This window comes from Triturus cristatus, chromosome 11, assembly GCF_964204655.1.
Source record: "Triturus cristatus chromosome 11, aTriCri1.1, whole genome shotgun sequence".
Taxonomy (NCBI): domain Eukaryota; kingdom Metazoa; phylum Chordata; class Amphibia; order Caudata; family Salamandridae; genus Triturus; species Triturus cristatus.
The window spans coordinates 998,206,261-998,228,839 of NC_140594.1; the positions used below are offsets into that span (position 1 = coordinate 998,206,261).

Below are 22,579 nucleotides of genomic sequence, written 5' to 3' on the forward strand. Positions count from 1 at the left end.
ACGGCCCGGAGTCTGCCTGCGTCTTGACCTTTGCATGCAGCCCCCAGGGCAACAGCAGAACTGGGCTGCTGTTTACTGGCGTCAGCACTACCATGAACAAAATATTAAATAAACAGCAAGCGTTTATTAGAATTTTAATTGCAGTTAAAAAAAAAAAGAAACCATGGTGTACTGAACCCCTTATCTTTAGGAACACCTTTGCTTTAAAGACCGCAAACGTGAAAACATACGATAATCTCTTCAAAATTCAAAAAGTGTATTTCTTTAACCTGCAGAACCGTTTCACCTTAGTAAATCAGATTATAGCAGTGTATTCAGAAGTATTCGTTTTTAAGTGACCGTTTTCAAACATGAATTAAGAGACATTCATGCTTCCTCCACCCCTTGCAATGGCATTAGTGATTAAGTTCAAAACACAGGAGGTTTTGTACAGCGCGCAGTCTGGAGTCATGTATTTCAAGGTCCTCTTACATGCGATGAGGGAAACTGAAATAAAAATAATTGCCCAGGATCACACTATTAGGTCAAGTGGGGAAGCCAGGATTCACCCGAGAATTTCTGGTTGCACATTGTCCAATTCAGTTCAGCCACTAGATGTACGTGCTTGCTTCCCCAACACCCACTTTACACCCCGCCGCCCCTCGACCTCCAGCCTGCTGGCATCAGTGTGGCTCTCTGTCACACCAAAGGCCAAACATATCAGCCCCTGGGAAAAATTTGCGAGTACCCATGCTCTAGTTCACGGATCCTCATGGCTCTACTCGTTCGGAATATCACCTTTGCCAAGAAGTCTCACAATTGAGCAAGTCACTAATCCAAACTTAAGAGTTTTTTATTTTACTTCCTAAATGGTATGCTTTGCTCTTAGAATTGCAGGTCACCTTAATTAGTAGATTGGGATCATTAGGTGCAGTCATCGGTCGTCTTTCTTTACCATGTTTAAGTGAGATAAACCTTTTGATTAGGATATTTTCAAAACTGTGATCCCAGAGCCATTTGACTTTGTCTCAGCCACATTAACCTGAATCACATCTATAGGTCTTAAGAACATCAATGTTTGTATCTCTATACCAATTTGCAGAAACAGTTAGCATCACATAGTATATTCTAAGCATCAGCAATTGCAGAAATTGAACGTTCATCTTGAGGGGCCTTTTTAGCATTGTTAATTCAACTTGTACATTTTGATTTGATAGTTTATATAGTGCTCGATTGCCCGGGGGCATCTTGGCGCTGCTTATAGGCGAGTTCTAAAGCTGTAAAGATTCACCCAGTAACTAGTTGTTGAAAAGCCAGGTTTTTAGTGCCTTCCTGAAAAGCAGAAGGCTTGAGCATTCCCTACGCTCCAATGGGAGAGTGTTCCAAAGTTTTGCAGTTGAACGTTTTCCACCCCACTGAGCTCTTTTGGTACTAGGGACGACCAGAAGTTTAGCATCGGACAACCTGAATTGCCTCATTGGAGAGTACCAAACGAAGCTCTTTCTGAAGAAGTGTGGACCGTTATGTAAGGCCTTAAAGGCTATGCATAAAGATTTGAATTGTATTCTTTTACTTATTGGAAGCCAATGCAGCTTGGTCAAGCCATGGGAAACTGACTGGTACCTAGGGACTTCCAGTAGTAGTCGCGCTGCAGTGTTCTGAAGCACCTGTAATTTCTGCAGTAGTCATTTTTGGATGTTAAGGAATAGGGCATTCTTGTAATTCAGTTTAGAAAGGGCTGATGCTGTGACAACAGTTTTTTGGAGGTCTGACATTCATAGAGAATTCAATATTACAAAGACTAAAGGCAGTCTGAAAAACTCTTGTTAAGTTGCCTCTACTGAAGAAATCATGGGTTCAAGGTATTTGCTATGTATTTGGTTAGTGTTGTAATGTGAGATTTGTCAAATCTTGTAAGCCCCATCCTTCTATCATACTGTTTAAAATTAATTCAGGAAAATCCCTTGGCACTTGTGCTTAAGTGATTATCGTTCATTGCAGTATCAGTACCTGACCTATGCTAAGAATTGGCTCAGTTAGTGCAATTGACTGCTTATGTTCTACCCACTTAGATGATTATTAAGAAAAAGTCCCCCTCTTGGAGTCTATAGAGGGTCCCATAGCTTATGCCCAACTTAAATAGTTCCTCCTAATTAGTATCCTGTTGTGAGGCATTCTGATCTGTTTAAGATTTTAAAGGAGCCACGGCTATTTTCTCAGTCTTTTTTTTTTTTTTTGGGGGGGGTGGATAGGTGTTTTCCTGGCTTGCCTCTGCCATCTATGGCAGGGGTAATAGCTCCTACTTTAAAAAAAGCTTGCGTTATGGGGTTAGTTTGACCATTAATTACACCCTATGAATCCATTTACTTGGTAGTCTTAAACTTACTTTCACCCTATTTCATGAGTCTGTCATAATTTATTTGTAGAACGCCCATACACAGATGCATCTTGGTGGTTTAAGAAGACAAAGCCTTAAAACCTAACCGTGACTGATGAAAAGGCTAGAAGATAATTAGTAAAAAGCGAGGTTTTCAGCTTATGACAAAAAAACGAGTAGATTTTTTTTATTCCTACAAAGTCAGCGGGAGAGAGTTCCATAGTTTGGCTGCTGCTCTATAAAAAGTCTACTGTCAATAAGTGACTATTCTTGTCTTGTAGTAGCAAGCAATTGTTGGTTTGCCGATCTGAGGGAGTGTGACAGTTGATGGGAAGAAAATGTATTTGACAAAAATAAGAGCGATCTGTGGTGTAAGGCTTTATAGACAATTAAGCCTTAAAGACTACCCAATATTCAATGGATTGACAATGTAGAGATCACAGTACTTGCAACATATTTAAACTACTGACAGTTTTTGGAAGTACTTGTGTCCCAGCATTCTGAGAAAGCTGTATTCGACATAAGATGTAAGTTGATTAAATTAACAAAGCCAAGATGTGATTAAATGATAGCATTTACTACTGGCATTTGAACAGATGGATTAATGAAAGGTAGAATCTGTTTTTTAAGAAGGCGAAGGCAGGTAAACGGGAGGATCACAGTGATAGATTGGGCTTCGAAGGATAGGGTGCTGTCCAGTAGAATTCCTAAATTCTGTACCACTGTTGAAACATCTGGGGGACTGCTCATTATATCTGTTCAGAAATGTGTGTCCTCTTTCGTGACTAATGAAGCATGGTAATTAAGATCTCAGTTTTGGTTGGGTTCATCTTGAGATAGTTGTTGGCTATCCATTCCCTTATTATGGTGAGGGCCTCCATTACAGGTCTAGTCTTTCGATTGGGATGTTCGAAGATTAAGGATCAGCTGATTATCATAGGTACACATGTAAAAGCATACACCTGCTTGGGAAAGTATTTGGACATGAGGCCACATGTCCATGTTGTACAGAAAGGTGAGAAGCTTTTACCCTTGCAAGGCCCTGTTGTCTATATTTTTTGCCTTCGAGAAGTACAGTGTGATAGTGACAACTTGTGATGTCCCTGAAATGAAACATTTTATCCAATTCAGGGCCATACGGGTGCTATCTGCTGCTTCCAGTATTTGAACAAAGATGTGGTTAATGGTATCAAGCTTGCATTGCAAGTCTATGTGAACTGGAATGTCAGTTTCTTCTTCATCTGTGAGCTGGCAAATATCATTGATTGCTGATGGGACTGCAAGGTTGGTGCTGTGGCCGTGATGAAAACCCACTTGTTGCCCATCCATTAGGTCATTAGATCCTGAAAAGTTCTGAAGCTTATGCAGGGTCACCTTTTCCAGAAGCTAGTACCCCAGCTTCTTGATAGGCAGGTGCCACTCTTGTTCATGGATAATGCTGTGATTCAGAGAAGGGAGCTTATCCTATTCAATTGGGATTCCCTCCCTCGAGTTTCAACATCTGTCTTCAGCTAAGGAATTAATGAATGAAGGGTAACTGATCAAGGGTAAGTGATCAATCCTTCACTATCTTTTATAATATCCATGTGAAACACAACAGTCCCACGAGATCTGCTCTTGATCTCAATCTGATGTTTGTGTACAGCTGGCTGTTTAGTAATATTCTTGCTAGTTGTAAGGCAGACATATTTGTCTTTTGTGACATGGGAGTCAATGTCCCATAACAGACTGCCAACCGAGAGCCGCCCCTGAGAGCATACCTGAAGAAATCATATTTGAGGTGAGATAAAATACAACTCAATCCTCTTTCATTACAACCAGTATCACCACCCTCAACTTTATCATCTTTTTAAATATAAGTGGGAAGCTATAAGTAGGAACTGTACCATTAAGAAGCTGTGGGGAGGCAAAGATATTCTCAAAGTTCAAAATATTACACATGCTGGTGTAGTGTAGTTCCTATATCCCTGATAGGCTCTGCGCATTGGAATATTATACACTATAGTTTTGACATAGGACTGAGGTCAGTATGTCTCTATCGAGTACATTAAACTTAATTACTTGTGTGTGCCAGCTAACTCAGAGTTCACTAGAAAACCTCTTGAATAAACAAGAAGGGATTAGTTTCTGACAACCACATAAACATGACACCTTTGTTTCCCTTAGAATCGGAACAATCTCAGAATCGTGGAAACAATAGATAACAGTTTCACTCAGTCAATCGTGCATGCTTCGTTTCTACAGAGTTACACAGAAATACATAGACGGGCGTTTCAATAAAAAGGGTTTATTGAACAGTCTTATTTCTCATGCAAGAGATTTGAACTGCTACAATCGTAAAACAGAATGCGAAGTATAATATGTACAGCGTTAGCAGTAAGTTAAAATAATACTGCAATAGCATGGTTTGTAGCTATGACAGATAGTCATAAAAATACATACATAAATAACACAGGCTAAAATGTTAATACTCATATGATGCTTCTAGCTAGTTCTACCCCAGTGTACCTAACCTAAGTGTAGTACGAGGTAAGAAGTAGGTGCTGTTTGTCTATAGTCTAGTTTAGCTATTGTTGCCAAGATTTGCCAAAAGTCCCTCTAGGTTCTAGTCCGCTCCATACCTTAGAATGAGTGAGGTTGGAATCTCTTTCTGAGTCTCGATCTCTAACACCCCGCAAGGGGAGTCAGAAACACTGGAGCTGAATTCTCTGCGAGGAGGATGATAGCGTCAGGTCATTGTGTCAGGCGGGGACTTGACTTCCTTCCGAACTTGCCGTGGCGAGCCGCGTCGTGCAAGTAGGCAGCCGAACCGTGGTTTGCCATGATAAGTGAAGGTATATTTATACCTTGAAGGTGTTTAGGAATGCCAGTATTGATGTAAAAGTCGGGCAGAAGAACGTCATGAATGAACCCCTAAGGAATAGATGTTCATGCATAATAAATGAGTTCTTGGAGAAATCAATATCCAAGCAAGGGGAAGTCCTAAAGGCTTAAGAGTCTGGTTTTCCAAGAGCTCGTTGTGACGTAGGTGAACGGATGTAGGTGGCCATGCCTGTATTTGGTTAGCATGGATAATGCCTAAATAACGGTAGGATTTCTATGCCTAAATATGGGCAATACGAATTGTCCCTATATAAGGACATAAATCAGGAAACCTATATACGGTATCTAAATCGACACACAACACTGGCTACCCCTCAATCATTGGTGTACCTATTTTGAAGATAAATTCCCCATATTTTGCCGCTGTTAAGCTTGTATACAATATATTTTATAGAGTTAGCTACTGTTAACCTAGCATTTTTTGGAGTTTTTAAATAAATGGAAATCATGGTAAGTACCCCGTGTTCTATTTTCAAGAGGTAGTACTTATAGGTTGGTCTTCAATCATTGAGTCAGAATTGTGCACAAAGGATGTCCCCTTGGATTTTTAAACGAGTCTGCTCATCAGATTTGTCTGGTGATTGCTCCTGGTCTTCTTCTTTATATGTTAGACACAGAGTTAACTTCCACCCTCTGGCCTTTCGACTGAGATTTACCTACTGCTGACTCCCTACCAATACCCTATTTATTACCCCCCAGGTATCCACAAAAGCCTAGACACTTTCCTACATTGATCATCCAATCGTATCATAGTTTTGCAATTTCTATTGCACTGTTCTGTTTTTGGCAGCTCATAAAGTGAGACGTGATTTTACACTATCCATTAATAATAAAAAGATGGCCATGCCTATTGTTGTGTTCGGAGTCCCTCTTCTTACAGCCCTGATTTTGCTCCTTCCTTGTGAAGATTGCAACGGTTCGTATTCAGTTGCAATCCACAAAAGGGCTCTTTAATGGGAGCCAACACAGGAACCAGACCCTGGACCGCATTATTTGTTTGTTTCCTTTCAGTAGCTGAGAGCTGTATAAAGCAGTCTTGTAGCCTAAAAAAGTGTTTCAAACTCCTAAATCAGTTCAAGTGGAAGCTCCTAATTCCACACTGATCACACTATTTCTTATTTTAACATTTATTTTCATCGTTGGCCATTTTAATATTTACAGTCTTGTGAAGCTGAGATTTTGCACACAGGTCCCTCATAGTGGCTTCACTACGTAGGGGTTTGACCAAAGGTGCGTTGCAGGTTATAGGATTTGCTATTTTTTAAGGGTTTAATACAAATAAATTATATTGCTTTGTTTTAGGTTTACAGTTTGAAAATGCAACTACAAAGAAACACACTTGCTAATACTGGGTGCTAGCTACAGTCTCTTTTATAATATACCTGTATATTATTTTAATTACGTTTAAAACATTTATATGTTGTAGAATAGTGTTTAATAATTTTTCTTTTCATTCTTGTCATTTTACATAATATTTTTAGATGTGCACGGTCATGTCTTCGATTAAACAATGTCTGGTACAGGATTCCCTACAGCAGATGAATTCGGACACGTTCCATCATGAAGTGGGCTAGTGATGTAGTACCTGGAATGTGCAAAGCATTGTTGGCAAGCTACTAATCTGTAAACATTGTGGGTATATGTATTCTGTGCATAGGTTGGTGCGTGTGCACCCTTTGTTTACCAGTAATGTGAGCATTGAGCTACTCTCACTGTGCTGGCCTTACACTTCTTTTGAATGACCTAATCAAATGCAGATCATGCTGTCCTCTCTCCAGCAGATGTTTGCATTTCCCTTTATTAGGTCATTGTGTTCAAAGTTAAGGTCACCTCGAACTGTATATCAGCACCTTCTGCAGCAGTGCTTTTTTCAACATTTCTAAATGCTTTCTGGCTAGAACTGTGCTGCTTGTTCGTTCAAAGGCAGGGCAGGGTACTTCAGACTTAGTCTACAATGGCTTGTATTCTTTGCAGTCTCATTACAAGCATTGGCATAGCCAATAGGCCTTGCCTTTGGGACCTTCTGAGTGTTTAGCCATGCAACTTTTATGCAGTTCTGTGCAAATGTGAAATTGTTGAAAGAAGAGGGGTAACATTCTTCCTTAACAGTATTTAGTATGGCAATTGCTGGGCTAGCTTTAGCACTTTATGAATATCATCATGGGCGCAGTTGGCGACTTTAGCGCTGGGGTATTATGTCCACAACATCCGGTGATTCTGTGCAAATCAATTACTCTGCCCGTGCATAAAACATAAAGCTGACCTCTGGCTTGACATTTAACGTCAAATGAGCAAGAGGGGCAGGTTTTATTAGCTTACTTTTAAATCGCACTCATGGACTGATTATTTAAGCAAGTGGAGGTCTTACCATGTGTTTGGTTGCATGAATTTAAGATCATATGTGATTTACAAATCAGTAATTGCTTTGCCTTTCCCAAGCTTTTCTGTTGTCACAGTTAAATACCTTATGGTGTAACATTAATTTTAGTGTCTTGTGTAGCATGTGAAAGCTAGGGTGTCAATTATTAATGCTACGTGTGTTAACAATAGGACGGAAGTGAAAACGTAAAGAAACGTGTAGCAAAAGCAACAAAAACGAAGGGTCCATGAAGGGACCGGATTTGCTTTAAAAGATACAACGTGAAGTACTATTTCTTTCTAAAAATATAGCATAAAGCAGAAGCACTTAAAGGAATGGTATGTGCAAAAGTAAAGGTAATCAGCAGTCTTCAATAAATATGCAATTTGCAGACTAAGAATAATCGTGAGTGTGTGTGTGGTTATAGAAGCACAGCAGGTAATTGCGGTGATTTTTTTTTTGTTGTTGCAAATTAAAGCTTCCTCTATAAAAAGAATCCAGAAATAATACTAGAATGAAACCAACTTGAAGGCATACGCTGCCTTTGCTTGCACTAATTTGAGAGCATGCGTGACTAAGACATCAATGAAAGCTTTGCCTCTCCCATGATACAGCAAACGTTTCAATTGTAAGACACAGTAAAGTCACTTCTGCTTAAGCACTGATTTAGAACTCGTCTTCACAGCAGAACGCAGGAAGAAAGACCTAACGAAACCTTTAGCAGAAACAAAAAAATTAATTTTAAAATATCCAATGGCATGGATTGTTCCCCAAAAAGAATGCTTCGGCTGTGAAAAAAACATGTCAAGTACTTTTTTTTAGTGTTATAATTATGAATTTGATGTTTGCCCTCGTGGGCTGTTGTTGGACACTCATTACGTATAAGCGCACCAGGACACTCTTGAGTATTTGAGCGCGGTATAAATCCACTACAACATAAAATAAGAAATTAAGGAATTACTTTGTCTCTTATACATTCTTATATACCATGGAGAGGGTAGTGTTCTTAGTGGACCGAAGGAGCAGGCCATCGGTGTCAGATCAATGAAGGGGTGGGAGGAGGTGGATGAGCAACAACAAGGGGCAAACAAGGAAAACGGAACGTGAGATGGAGCGTATAAATAAATAACTTAAAGTATGGAAATAAATCTTCCCCCCCCCCCCCCCCCCCAAAAGAAAACAGTTCAACTAAGAAAATGTTCAACTCCATGAACGCTTTTGTTGTCAGTGCTTGCACGAAGTTGAGAACATGCACCAATGAATGTTTTGCCTTTCCCAAGATGCAACAGAAGGGTCTGTTCCATGGTCTGTTGTTGGCACAGTAAAGTTATTTGTGCTATAGCATAGATATACAACCCACCTTTACAATGTAACGCAGGAAGGAAGACCAACGACTAGTAAAAACAACAAAACGAATAAAAAGACATGTCGCTGCACTTACGTGAGACATGTTGCGAAGCGATCCATCTAATCTAGTCAAGCCTGTTTTTCATGTCACGAGTTTTGTGCTGAAAACTATTCATTTCCACAGTCACTTTTTTTTTTAACGAGATTTCTGAGTTGAAGGCCCTTCGTGTGACACACTCATTTACAACTATGTAATCTAGTTTGAAAGGCATGTACTCCTGCTTGCATTTAGAAAAAGAACGGCTGTTATGCTCCCTCATTGAAAGCCATGTGCTTTAACTTGCACTACAAATGAAAAGTGGACAAAGAAGATCAGCTCAATCTCGCTAGCGCTGAGCATGGTTAAGATGGCTTTAACAGATGCTAGGAAACCCTCCAGATTTCCTGCTGTTTCACAACAAGAATATGAATAAGCCGGGTCTTGTGGCTCAGTGGACTAAAGCAGCCACTGCAGGGGCCTGTGTTCGACCTCATGGTCACAGGTTCAAATCCCGGCGGGTCCCTCAGCCTTTCATCCACCTGAGGTCGATAAAATGAGTACCATTGAGTTGGGTAACAATAAACATCTGTTATTCAGCGCCAAGACGCCTACGGGTAATTGTGCGCTTTACAATTACACCTGTTATGTTTATGTTATAAGCAGTAATACGAGTCATTCCCACGCCCCTACCAATATAAAAAAAATGACATAATTTCACTTACTAGAAGCAACTACACTTGAATTGTTATACTTTCAAACCCCCAAGCCATGATGTTGCTGGAGGAGCCTACTCAGGGAGAGGCCAGGCTGAGAGAGGTGTCTGAGCAGCGGCGCCCATGGCTCGCTGGCACTCGGATTCGCATGCTTCCGCTGGAGGAGCCTGTTTATAGAGAGGGCAGGCAGGGAGAGGCGCCTTAGCAGCGTGCTACAGGAGGGAAAGTAAGAAATTCCTCTTTTTGTAAAGGTGCTCGGACCAGAGTCTGCATGTTGAAGGGAAGCTGTGAGTCACATGACGTTTTTGTCCTGCGGCGGCTGTTGAATCACTCTCTCAGTGTGTGTGTGTGTGTGTGTGTGTTCAGATTTTCAGCTTAAAGCCACTAAGCAAGATAGGGAGAGAAAGTGCTACATGCGGGTAAGTAAGAAATCCCTCTGTTTGTAATGGCGGCTGGACTGGAGGTATCTGCTTGTTGCAGGGAGGCAGCGGTTCACATGTTTTCGCTGAGCGGCAGCTGTTGATCTCCCTTGGTATCAGTGTGTGTGTTTGCAGTGTTTCAACTTAGCCACAAAACGAGATCAATCCATTGTGCTTGGGGAAGTGCGTTGTTCTCGTGGCTCACAAACGAGCTGCGAAAAGTTATCAAAGAAAGAGTGCTCCCAAAGTATCCTAAATAACATGAAGAGTAAGAGCACATGTAACCGGGGCACTCCGTATGAGTGGTTACAAAAGTCCAAAAGGAGGGACTAGTAAGCTATTTCACCTAACAAAAGCCAGATTTAACGAAGGACAGCAAGATGAATCAATTAAATAAATGGGTGGTGCTCAAAGCCTATATTGTACATACAGCATGTCTCGAAGAGACAGCACGCATGCACTGCCTTGGAGAGACCTAAAAGCGAGCCTGCTTAATTGATAGCACATATCTTTTTGTACTCTTGTACTAAGCACACTTTAAGAGAGTTCAAATGTTAATTCATTTAATAGAGCATCGATCTTCGGGAGAATATTGCAGTTGTGTCCAAAATGGCTTTTCAGAGGAAAATATCAAGACAAAGTACTTCAGAAAGTGTTGTACCAAGTTCACCCACTTCTCTGGTTAACAATGTTCAAATTTGTCTAGTACGTCTCTCTTTCTGTAAATGGTGATAGTATTTTCTGGTTTAAATGTAAGCTTCATTACTAGGACCCATATTTGTGTCCACTAGAAACTCTTTCGGGGCCAAATCATTTCACCCTAAATATGGGTCAGGATTGTATCGCTGTGATGTGGGGAGTTTAAAAAAACCAAACAAATCATGAATAGACTGCAAATCTGAAAACAGAACGTGAATGACTGTACAGGAACATTGTGTTGCTGCGCAGAGAAAAAGTAATCATATGAAAGCACAGTCTGAAAACAACGCCTCCCAGTTGGATGAGATGGATTATGTCAGCTGGAAGCTCTTGCATCAAACCCGTCCATTGACAAAGCGTTAGAGATTGAAAAGCGTGCAGGCCACGGCGTTGCAGACACGACTTCTGAATCTATGGCATTGGATAGTCCTTCAGAAACTCAGGGGATTACAAATCTGGTATAAGATCACACTACTAGGGAAAACGGGCACGCATCTTGCCCCTCTAGACTACATGTCCTAGTTATCTTTCCTTGACCGCCCCCCCACCCCCAAACCAGGTCAATTTACATGTTGTGCAGACTATTGTTTAAATGTGGCTTTGAGGAGACTAAGAAAATGTGTCATAAGATACCCAGCTAGTTTTTGTGTTGTTGAATACCCACCACCCCCTTTTCCATGTTCACTTTGTACCGTGTCTAGGGCAGATAAGAAGTTTGCAGGTGGATGATGGAGTGCATTGGTGGTAAGGGGCTCAAGGATTTATGAAGTGTGCACATTGTATTTACAGCAGATTGATGTGTAGCACGGTACATTCATTTTTTTATGCTAGGCTACCATGCTGTTTGCTATGTTGTGTTATCACTGTTCTTGCACCCTAATAAAGGGTTATTAAAAAAATACTTGATTAACCTTTTCTCTTTTTCTGGGCTCAGTAGTCACTCTTTTGTAGTTCAATTCTTTCTCTGCTCCCATGTTTTTCTGGGGTTTCCGTGTGCCTGAATAGTTATTTGGCAGTGTTACCAAAGTAAGCAGTAATTAATTTGTTTGTAAATGGGAGCAAAAAACGTTCTGACAAGTTTTTTTTTAAAATAAAGTTTGAAACAGTGAATATGTATGTAGGTAACCTGTGGCTTACAATGAAATATCAGCCTATTCCTGAGCTGAGTACATGCATTTACATGCTTTTGTAATCTGCATATTGTTCCTTTTTCTTAAACAGTCCGGGGCACTGAAGGGATCTACTTGGTAAATGGCCCTCCAAGTATTACAGAGAATGCATCGTTTCCAAGGTAACATTCATGTTTTTGTGAAAACTAATTCTCTTTTACAAATATTGTTCTAATAGTTGTTGGTGGGAAATTGTAGAGGTATCTGCATGCATGTGCATACCAGGATAGAAACACGATTATAGACCGGTTGAGAGTACCAAGATCAATTAACCGTGTCATGTTCATTTTGTTTGTCACATAGTTTATTTGTGAAGTATTTGTGACATGCTTCATAATATTTATCCAAAAGTGTATATTGGTTTAAAATATTAAATTATTTCGGAACTATTTTTCCAAGCTTGTGCACCTTCGGGTTTATTTTCTTTCTTCCATGATGCATTTGTGTTTTTTCTGAGTTTGACGTTAGCTTCATTGTGGGTTGTTAAAATGTCCATTCATACTCAGACCATGGAAGACAAACCTTGTATTTATGTGACCCTCATATGATGTCATGTGCTTTGCTTTGTTGCTTTGCTACCGTGCTCTTTGCAGGCAGTTCTACTGTTTGAGTACCCATGTGTCAGTAGTCTCTGTAACAGTCAAACATGCCTTTTCTATTCTGTGCTTTGTTACGGTTTGTGGGCTCTTTCTCATTATAACAGTACTCCTTGTATGCCATTGCTATACAATTAGGGGTTCTTACATTTGTGCTACAGAATTTGTGTTTTCATTTCAGAACACAGCCCTGTTTGTCAGTGATATTCATGATTGCACACAATCAGCTTTACTGTCTTTAAGTACAGATTGTGGAAGTGCAAAATAACCACTCTTGCCAGCCACATGTGCTATCTTTAATCAAGGAACTGTTTGCATTCATTGCTATGCCACCTTTTTAGGGCTGCCATCGTAAACACTTGAGAAGCAACATAAAATGTTAGCATTTCAATGACTGTCTCCATTTAAAGAAATACATTGGTGGCCCAGTGCTTAAGGCCGTGGAGCATAGCGTACAGGACAGCCAACGGGTTCTACCTATGACTGAGAATCCATTGGGCACAGTCAAAGGCCATACTCAACTAGCACTGAGGATAGGGATGGGCTGTCAGAAGGGTGTGTGCTCTGCAAGCCCTTGTGCCAAGGGCACTGACTTGGAGGATTATTAAACGCCCTGCCTCCAGAGTCCCATGGTATAACTACAGAATCCATCCAATTGTAGAACACGACTAAGGGCGATTGCTCATGTGTTCTGGGGGCAGAGAGGATTGTCTCCGGAATGTGTGCCCTGAGAACACTGGAGTCATATGACCTGGCCTAAGGATGGACTGAATGCCAGGTGCTGTGGGATCTTTTAAGCAGGATATGAGGCAGAGCCTCGTTCTAGGTCATGCCCTGTTAACCAAGCCTGTGGGGTACAATGAAACCGCCATTAAGTGTGGGCTCTTAAGTGTTCCTAATGATACTTTCAATGCCGTTTACATAGCCTGATCCCAGATAGTTATGAGACGATTTAAGGTAGTGGCATAAATTTATTGTGAATGTTTACAAGGCAATACAAAATGGTGGCCCTGTGAGTGCAGTGCACAGTCCAAGGTCTTTGCAAGAGTAGGGTTAAGGCGGACTGTCAATAGGGTGTGTGTTGTCTGCAGGTGCAATGATTATGGAATACCTTCTCCATGTGGTACTACGGCAGTCAACACCCCAAGACAACAGCCCAGAAGTACTGTGTTGATGGGCTGGGGACAGCGAGTGGCTACTTAGGTGCTCACAGTCCATGTTTGAAGGCATTCAAATACATTAATCACAAACAGTTATGAGGCAACATTAAATACCAGCAAACTTTGTGAGTACTTGAGGCACTAGAACATGGTTGCCTTGAGTTCTGAGACTGCAGGGGCTGCTGAAAGTGTGCCATTGGCGCCCTCTGGGATAGGGTGAAGGACACAGCTGAAGGTCACTTTCAGAGCCCAAGAGTCCACATGGCGCAGTCAGTGGCCACGTCCTGCACACACTATGGTCGGAATCGTGGAGACTGGGCAGAGAAGTTTAACTTTTAGTTGACCTCTCTTTCTTCATTGTTTGTTTATTGATCTGGTTAATGTGATTTCCTTGCTAGATTAAAACATGTTACTACTAGGTGCTATTAATTAACCACCGTTCATTGAAAGAACAAGTGCAGGGAAAAAGAAACCCGGTGCTGATCTTTCTTCCACAACGGCTTCAAAATGGTGTCTGTGCTGCTAAGCTCTAGAATGTAGTGCAACATGTCATGCAAATAGAAGGCAAAATGGATTGATTTGATCTGTTAGATGTGGTGATTAATGTTTTATTTGTTGTATTATTTTAACACACTTATTGCAGACTTATTTTCATTTTTTTAAATTAAAAAACTTAGATTTACAAGCAAAGTACGTTAGGGTAAGCTCTTTTTTCAATAGTTAAAAAGAGAAGAAACTGCGAACAGATTTGACTTAATGCAGTTGTTATTAAAGCCCTGCCATTCGAATTATTAACGTAATATGATGCTCTTGGCATCTTTACAGAAAGCTATGGTCACGTATCACAAAGCTTTCTTTGTGTACAAGTTAGACTTGTGCATGAAAACAGACTGATAAGGGCATAGCCAGTGCGGATGGATACTAGTTATTCATGCAGACGTTTTGCTAAGCATACAGATATTCCAGCACCCATTGGTGGCACCTAGGGAGAAGGTTGTGGGATTTCCAAGGGGTGTCTGGAAAATGCAGTGGACACACTGCCCTACACACCCATTTGTGGTACCCTTTGCTCATGTAGTTGCACCTCTAAGCTTATTTTAGACCCAGGTGTAAGGTCTACAACATAGTAGTATGATGCATGTGTCCCTCATTTCCAATTTTATTTACTTTCGTTCCCTTATGCCATGGGTACTCACAAACTTTCTCTCGGGGGGCCAAATTTACAGTGTGGTTTGTGGCTGAGGGCCGCACCGGTGGGGGTGGGGGCAGTGGGGGAGGGGGCGGGGCTAGAGCACAAAAAAAACTATGACCATGAGGTTGAACACAGGCCCCTGCAGCGGACGCCTTCGTCCACTGAGCCACCAGACCCGGCATTCACACATCTCTCTCTATCTATCTATCTATCTCTCTCCCTCTGTCTCCCTCCCTCCCTCTCTTTCTCTCGGTCTCCCTCCCTCTCTTTCTCTCCCTCCCTCTCTCCGTCCGTCTCCCTCTCTCCGTCCGTCTCCCTCTCTCCGTCCGTCTCCCTCTCTCCGTCCGTCTCCCTCTCTCTCCGTCTCCCTCTCTCTCCGTCTCCCTCTCTCTCCGTCTCCCTCTCTCTCCGTCTCCCTCTCTCTCCGTCTCCCTCTCTCTCCGTCTCCCTCTCTCTCCGTCTCCCTCTCTCTCCGTCTCCCTCTCTCTCCGTCTCCCTCTCTCTCCGTCTCCCTCTCTCTCCGTCTCCCTCTCTCTCCGTCTCCCTCTCTCTTCGTCTCCCTCTCTCTTCGTCTCCCTCTCTCTCCGTCTCCCTCTCTCTCCGTCTCCCTCTCTCTCCGTCTCCCTCTCTCTCCGTCTCCCTCTCTCTCCGTCTCCCTCTCTCTCCGTCTCCCTCTCTCTCCGTCTCCCTCTCTCTCCGTCTCCCTCTCTCTCCGTCTCCCTCTCTCTCCGTCTCCCTCTCTCTCCGTCTCCCTCTGTCTCCCTCCCTCTCTGTCTCCCTCCCTCTCTCTCTCTCTGTCTCACTCACTCTGTTTGTCTCCCTCCCTCTCTGTCTCCCTCCCTCTCCCTCCTCCCCCCTCTCTCTCTCTGTCTCCCTCTATCTCTCTCTCTCTCTCTCTCTCTCTCTCTCTCAATCACTGTTTGTCTCCCTTTCTCTCTGGCTCCGTCCCTCTCTGTCTCCCTCCCTCTGTCTCCCTCTCCCTCTCTGTCTCCCTCTGTCTCACTCACTGTCTCCCTCTCCCTCTCTGTCTCCCTCTGTCTCACTCACTGTCTCCCTCCCTCTCTCTCCCTCCCTCTCTCTCTCTCTCCCTCCCTCTCTCCCCCTCCCTCTGTCTGTCTCCCTCCCTCCCTGTCTCCCTCCCTCCCTGTCTCCCTCCCTCCCTGTCTCCCTCCCTCCCTCTGTCTCCCTCCCTCCCTGTCTCCCTCTCTCTCTGTCTCCCTCTCTCTCTGTCTCCCTCCCTCTCTCTGTCTCCCTCCCTATCCCTCCTTCCCCCTCTCTCTCTCCGTCTCCCTCCCTCTATCTCTCTCTCCCTCTCTCTCAATCACTGTTTGTCTCCCTTTTTCTCTGTCTCCCTCTCTCTCTGTCTCCCTCCCTCCCCCTCTGTTCTCCCTCTGTCTCCCTCCCTCTCCCTGTGTCTCCCTCCCTCTGTCTCCCTGTCTGTCTCCCTCTCTCTCTGTCTTCCTCCTCTCCCTCTCTCTCTCCTTCCCTCTTCCTCCCTCTGTCGCACTCTGTCTTCCTCCTGCTGTCACCTCACCCGCTGCTCTCGCTCCCTGCTGCCCTCCATCACCTCACCCTGTTGTCCTCGTCATCCTCTGTCACCTCACTCCGTCACCCTCTGTCACGTCACTCCGCGCTGATCCTGCCTCCCGGGAACACCTACAGCCGCCGCACCCAAGTACTTCACAGGTCTTTTTAAAGACCATTCACTTGTTAATGAGGCTTTGTTGTATTTCACCTCTTCTTGGCGCCCCTGCAGCTCCACTCAGAGTGGAGATGCAGGGGCGCTAAGAAGAGGTGAAATACAACAAAGCCTCATTAATAAGTGAATGGTCTTTAAAAGAATCGCCCGGCCTCCATAGCTACGCGCTGCTTGCTGCAACCGGCGATAAAAAAAAAACACAGGTATGATGTCTGCAAGGCACGGGTACTCATAGTACGGCCCGCGGGCCATACTATGAGTACCCGTGCCTTATGCTGATACACAGTCTACAGTGTGGACAGTCAACAAGACGCATATGTTTAAAAATTTAGATTGAACGTACAAATCTATTCATACTTTTTCAGTTTTGCGTATTGGGAGAGCAGTGTACAGGCATAGGCTCACATCCTTGCGAGTTACAGTGCCTCTTTTAATTGAGGATATATATACACACTTTATCCTGCCTTAGTGCAGTATGGAGGTAACTGCCATCCATCCCACTGTCACTCTTCCGGAGTGTGGCGGGCCAGATCTTCAAACTCATTTGGGAATGTCACTGTACTTTCAAGTTGTTACCAAGCAGTTTGTATCTCCCACAAAGCAGAACTACTTAAGACCCCTCCAATTCATGTACCTTGAACATTTTCCAGAATATTGAGACTTCATTCAGAGACTCCTTATTTATTTATTTATTTATTTGAGACGTTTTATATAGCGCTGGATAGACACATTGGTATCAGTGCTTTACATGAGAATGGACATCGTTTCAGAACATTGTTACATGTCTTATGAGGAGTGGAAGGTAGTGGGGGAAGTGGTAAACAGGGGAGGGGAAAGCAGACAGTCAAGAAGCCCAGCGCCAGACCCCCTGGCCCCTTCGAGCGCCTTAACACCCGACGCCGCTACGCCGCCACAACCCTCCACGCGCTCAACGCCGGCCGATCCTCCACCTGCTTCCAGGCCACCCCGAAACACACCCGCGGACCCTTCACCTGCTGCAACTACACCAGCCAGCGCTCACCAGCACGACCTGTCCTTACCACTAAAACAGGTCACAACCACCTCAGATGCATACTTCTCAACACCTGCTCAGTCCACAAGCACGCCGTCGAACTTTGGGACCTCCTCGATTCATCCTCCCCGGACGTCGCCTTCCTGACAGAGACCTGGATGAATGCCTCTTCGGCGCCTGCCATAGCCATAGCCATCCCTGATGATACAAGATCACCCGCAGGGACTGCACCAACAAACCAGGAGGAGGAATCCCCATCGTCCACAGGAACACCATCAGCATTTCGACCAACACCGAAGACTCCCTCAACATGGCCTAACACCTACACTTCCAGATCCACGCCGATCACAGCACCACCCTCAGAGGAACCCTTGTCTACATACCCCTGGGACCCCGACCACAGTTTAGCGACTCCATCGCTGACCTCATCAGCACGCACGCCCTCGCCTCCACAGACTACATCCTCCTGGGTGATCTTAACTTCCCTCTCGAGAACGCCAATGACAGCAACTCCACAACCCTGATCGTCAACCTCGCAAACCTCGGACTCAAACAGCTCGTCACGACACCCACCCACTCCGCCGGACACACGCTCGACCCCATCATCTCCGCCAGCAACCATGTCACCTTCAGCCACACCACCGAACTCTACTGGACCGACCACCACTGTGTCCACTTCGCCTTTGATAAACACACCGCCCACAACCAACCACAACGATTCCCACATCGCAGCTGGAACAAAGTCACCGAAGACCAGCTCCTCACCACCCTCGGCCGAGACCCTCCATCCGAACCCTCGGACACCAACACAGCAGCCCACAACTTCAGACAACGGATCGACGACTGCGCCAATGCCCTCGCCCCGATCAGGAAACCCTCAAACAGGCACACCGACACGAGAGCCATCTGGTTCAACGCCGACCTCCAGAACTCCAAGCAGACCTGCTGAAGACTCGAGAAGCAGTGGTGCCAAGACCAGACGCCAGACAACCACACAGCCCTCGTGAACGCCAGACGCAAGCACCACCAACTCATCCGATCTGCCAAAAGAACCTCCTTTAAGGAACGTATCGACAACAACACGCACAACAACAAAGAGCTGTTCAACATCGTGAAAGAACTCGCCACCCCCAGTTCCAGCTCCAATGACATCACGCCGTCACAAGAACTCTGCCTGGCCACCTTCTTCCACCGCAAGATCGCAGACATCCACGACCGCTTCGACACCCAGGCACCGGCGACAGACACAGACACCCCTGACCCAACGCCCACCAAACACACCGACCTCCTGCTCTCCTGGAACAATGTCAACGACGAGTACACCATCAAAATCATGAACACCATCCACTCCGGCTCACCCTCCGACCCCTGCCCCCACCACATCTTCAACAAAGCAAGCTCCATCATTGCACCCCAACTCCGAAAGATCATCAACAGCTCCTTCGAGACCGCCACCTTCCCGGAGAGCTGGAAACATGCCGAGATCAGCACCCTACTTAAGAAGCCCAAGGCGCACCTAAAGGACCTCAAGAACTTCCGACCCATCTCCCTGCTCCCGTTCCTGGTGAAAGTCATTGAGAAGACCACCAACAGACAACTGACCCACTTCCTAGAGGAGAACAATGTCCTGGTCTCCTCCCAATCCGGTTTCCGCAGCAATCACAGCACCGAAACCGCCCTCATCTCCGCCACCGACGACATCAGGACCCTGCTGGACAAAGGCGAAACCGCAGCCCTCATCCTCCTGGACCTCTCGTCCGCCTTCGACACGTCTGCCATCACACCCTGCGCACATGCCTTCACGACGCAGGGATCCGTGACAAAACCCTGAACTGGATCTCCTCCTTTCTCACCAGCAGAACCCAGAGAGTCCACCTCCCCCCCCCCATTCCGATCCGAAGCCACCACAATCACCTGCGGCGTACCCCAAGGATCATTCCTCAGCCCGACCCTTTTCAACATCCACATGGCACCCCTCACCAAAATCGTCTGAGCACCCCACCTCAGCATCACCTCGTACGCCGACAACACCCAGCTGATCCTCTCCCTCACCAAGGACCCGGTCATCGCCAAATCCAACCTCCAAGAGGGAATGAAGGCCGTCGCAGACTGGATGAAGTCCAGCTGTCTGAAACTGAATTCTGACAAGATGGAGGTCCTCATCCTCGGCCCCACCCCCTCCGCTTGGGATGACTCCTGGTGGCTGGCCACGTTGGGAGCCGCCCCAACACCCACCAACCATGCATGCAACCTGGGGTTCATCCCGGACTCCACGCTCTCCATGACCCAACAAGTCACCGTTGTCTCCTCCTCCTGCTTCAACACCCTCTGCATGCTCTGCAAGATCTACAGATGGATCCCCACTTAAACCAGAAGGACGGTCACCCAAGCCCTTGTCAGCAGCATGCTGGACTACGGCAACGCCCTCTACGCGGGAATCACTGCCAAACTCCAGAAAAGACTCCAACTCATACAAAACGCCTCCGCATGCCTCATCCTCGGAATCCCTCGCCACAGCCACATCACCGCCCACCTGAGAGACCTGCACTGACTCCCAGTACACAAGAGAATCACCTTCAAGCTCCTCACCCATGCTCACAAAGCACTCCACAACGCTGGACCAGCATACCTTCGCGAACGGCTCACTTTCTACACCCCGAACCGCCAGATTTGCTCTGCGGTCCTCGCCACCGTCCCACGCATCTACCGAACAAGCACTAGCGGCAGATCATTCTCCCACCTCGCCGCCAAGACATGGAACACCCTTCCCATCCACCTGTGTCAGACCCAAGGCCTGGCTGTTCGATCAGTAGCTACAACATCCCCCACCCCCTCCAGCGCCTTGAGACACTCACGGGTGAGTAGCGCGCTCAACAAATGTTTGATTGATTGAAGGGGGAAAGTACTCGAGGGGGAACAAAGCAGTAAGATAGAGACAGATAAAACCATGAAGAACTGTGAAAAACGATGTCCGGCAGGGTAGGTGATGGTCGAGGGGGAGACCCAGAGCCAGACTCCTCTATAGCTGCATAGGACAGCTCCACCGGGCAGCGGCCAAAGGGTACTCGGGCTCCGCGGTAAGTACAAACAGTTTTAGTTTCAGCCCGTGGGGCATCGTCGTGGTTCCTAAGAAAGGGATCAGTCCCGGTGTTACTGGGTGGCATTGTCCGCCTAGTCTTCAAGCTCGCCCCCAAGTTGGAGGACGTAGGTAGGGATGACTGGCGATGTCAAAGGAAAACGGTTTCCTAGCAGTGGAAGTAGTGGAAACGCCTCACTCAGAGGGGTGTTATGTATGTAGAGGGGCGGTGCGTAGCCGCAGCCAATGACTACGAATTCAGGAGCAGCTACAAGGCATAAATGACACAGGGGTTTGATGGGACTCTGGGTTAGCCTCATGGAATCCCACTAACACAGTGCTTCAGCTGCTGTAGGGAAGACTGCTGTATGTAGAGTGTGGTCTCAACAAGTGTTGGGCGCCATCTTGACTGCAGAGTACTCCGTTGCCTCAACAAACGCAGCCAAAGTGAGCAATTGAGAAGTTGCAACAAATCAGGGGGTAACTAATGACAGAGCGCTGTCCGTTAGTGTTCCCCACAATTCAGAAATATGTAGCGGGATGAGTGCAGAAGAGGTTCAAATGGGGGCGATTGCGGCCGCCATTATAGGGTCCGGCAGGTACAGGCAGCATATTGGGACCGAACACTGAGGAAAATGCCACAATCTGCAACAAAACGGTACCTTGAATAGAGGAATTTCCTCATAAGAAGCAGCCGCTCGGAGAAGGAAACAGATGTCCCACTGGGCTGGAGGAGCTGTGATCGATCGGGTGCGTCCACCATTTTCGCATCTCGAGGCAGTTAATTCGCCATATTAGGGTCAGGCAAAGGGTAGGACTAAGTTGCCAGTTATGCCAGAGTGTTTCCTGGTCCTTAAATCAAGCTCATCCCTCCTTTGACTTGGGAGTTCTCAATTCCACCCTCCACTTGTAGGAGCACTCACATGGTTTCTTTATGGTCCCAGCCTGCTTCTTTCTCAGATGGCTGCCATTTTGGAGTCAGGCATGGCAGGTCGGAGGCTCCAGTTCTCGAGCAAGGGGGGCCTCTCCGTCAATTTTCTGTGAGAGCCTGCCCCGATTTGTCTCCGATGCAATCTCACTTGTGTCCGGACCATGTCCCTTCCTCGCTGCCGGAACCGCGCATCCAAGATGCCCTCTTCGTCTCCAGGAGTTTTCCTCCCATCCTCACTGCCAGGTCCCGTGTTGTTCTTTCCTCCGGTGAGTTTTGGGGTACACGGACCCCCACTGTCCTCTCCGTCTGGTGTGTGAAGGGGATTCACCTCGATAGATCGGTCCACTCCCTCTCATCCTGCTGGTCTTCTGTTACGCGTCCACCGTTAGTTCTTTGAAAAACAATCTGCCATCTTGCAATGTATAATGAAACTCTTACAGACATGCAAGTAAGGACTTTATTTTCACATAGATTCAGTGTGGAATTGCACAATTATTTGGTTAATGAGGGAGATCAGAATTGGGCACTTACCAAATATATGGTCTTTTGGAGGAGTCTGCAGACTATCAACCCAATTATGCATCAAATCATATGCCCAAACTGTGATGAAACATCCTGGGTAAAGGAATAAAATATGTTTTCCTAGTTTGTTTATAGGAAAATGTTCAGACCTCTTACAGCCCATGTATTTGTATCAGGTGTAATAAAGAATAAGCAGAACTAGACAAGCTTTGCAGAGCTTAGTGATACATATTCAAATCAATTTCTAGGGTTATTCATTTCCCAAGTCATTGGTATCCAAAAATTCTATGTGGGCTGGTAGTGTCGGGCAAAATGAACTGTTACCCTTTGTGTCAGTGAACACCATATGGCTTGAAACATGGCGTTTTGTTGATCATAATTGGTACCACTCCAGATTTCTAAGAAT

The 22,579-nt window shown here is 45.3% G+C and overlaps 1 protein-coding gene across 1 annotated transcript in view; it reads left to right on the forward strand.

Annotated features, from left to right (window-relative positions):
- The window catches only part of EIF2A (eukaryotic translation initiation factor 2A), a 292,108-nt gene that overhangs the window by 34,539 nt on the left and 234,990 nt on the right, over positions 1-22,579 (forward strand). Inside the window, exon 2 of the mRNA XM_085635113.1 lies at positions 12,038-12,107. Coding sequence (XP_085491239.1) covers positions 12,038-12,107 — 70 coding nt within the window. The remainder of the gene's footprint in view (positions 1-12,037; positions 12,108-22,579) is intronic.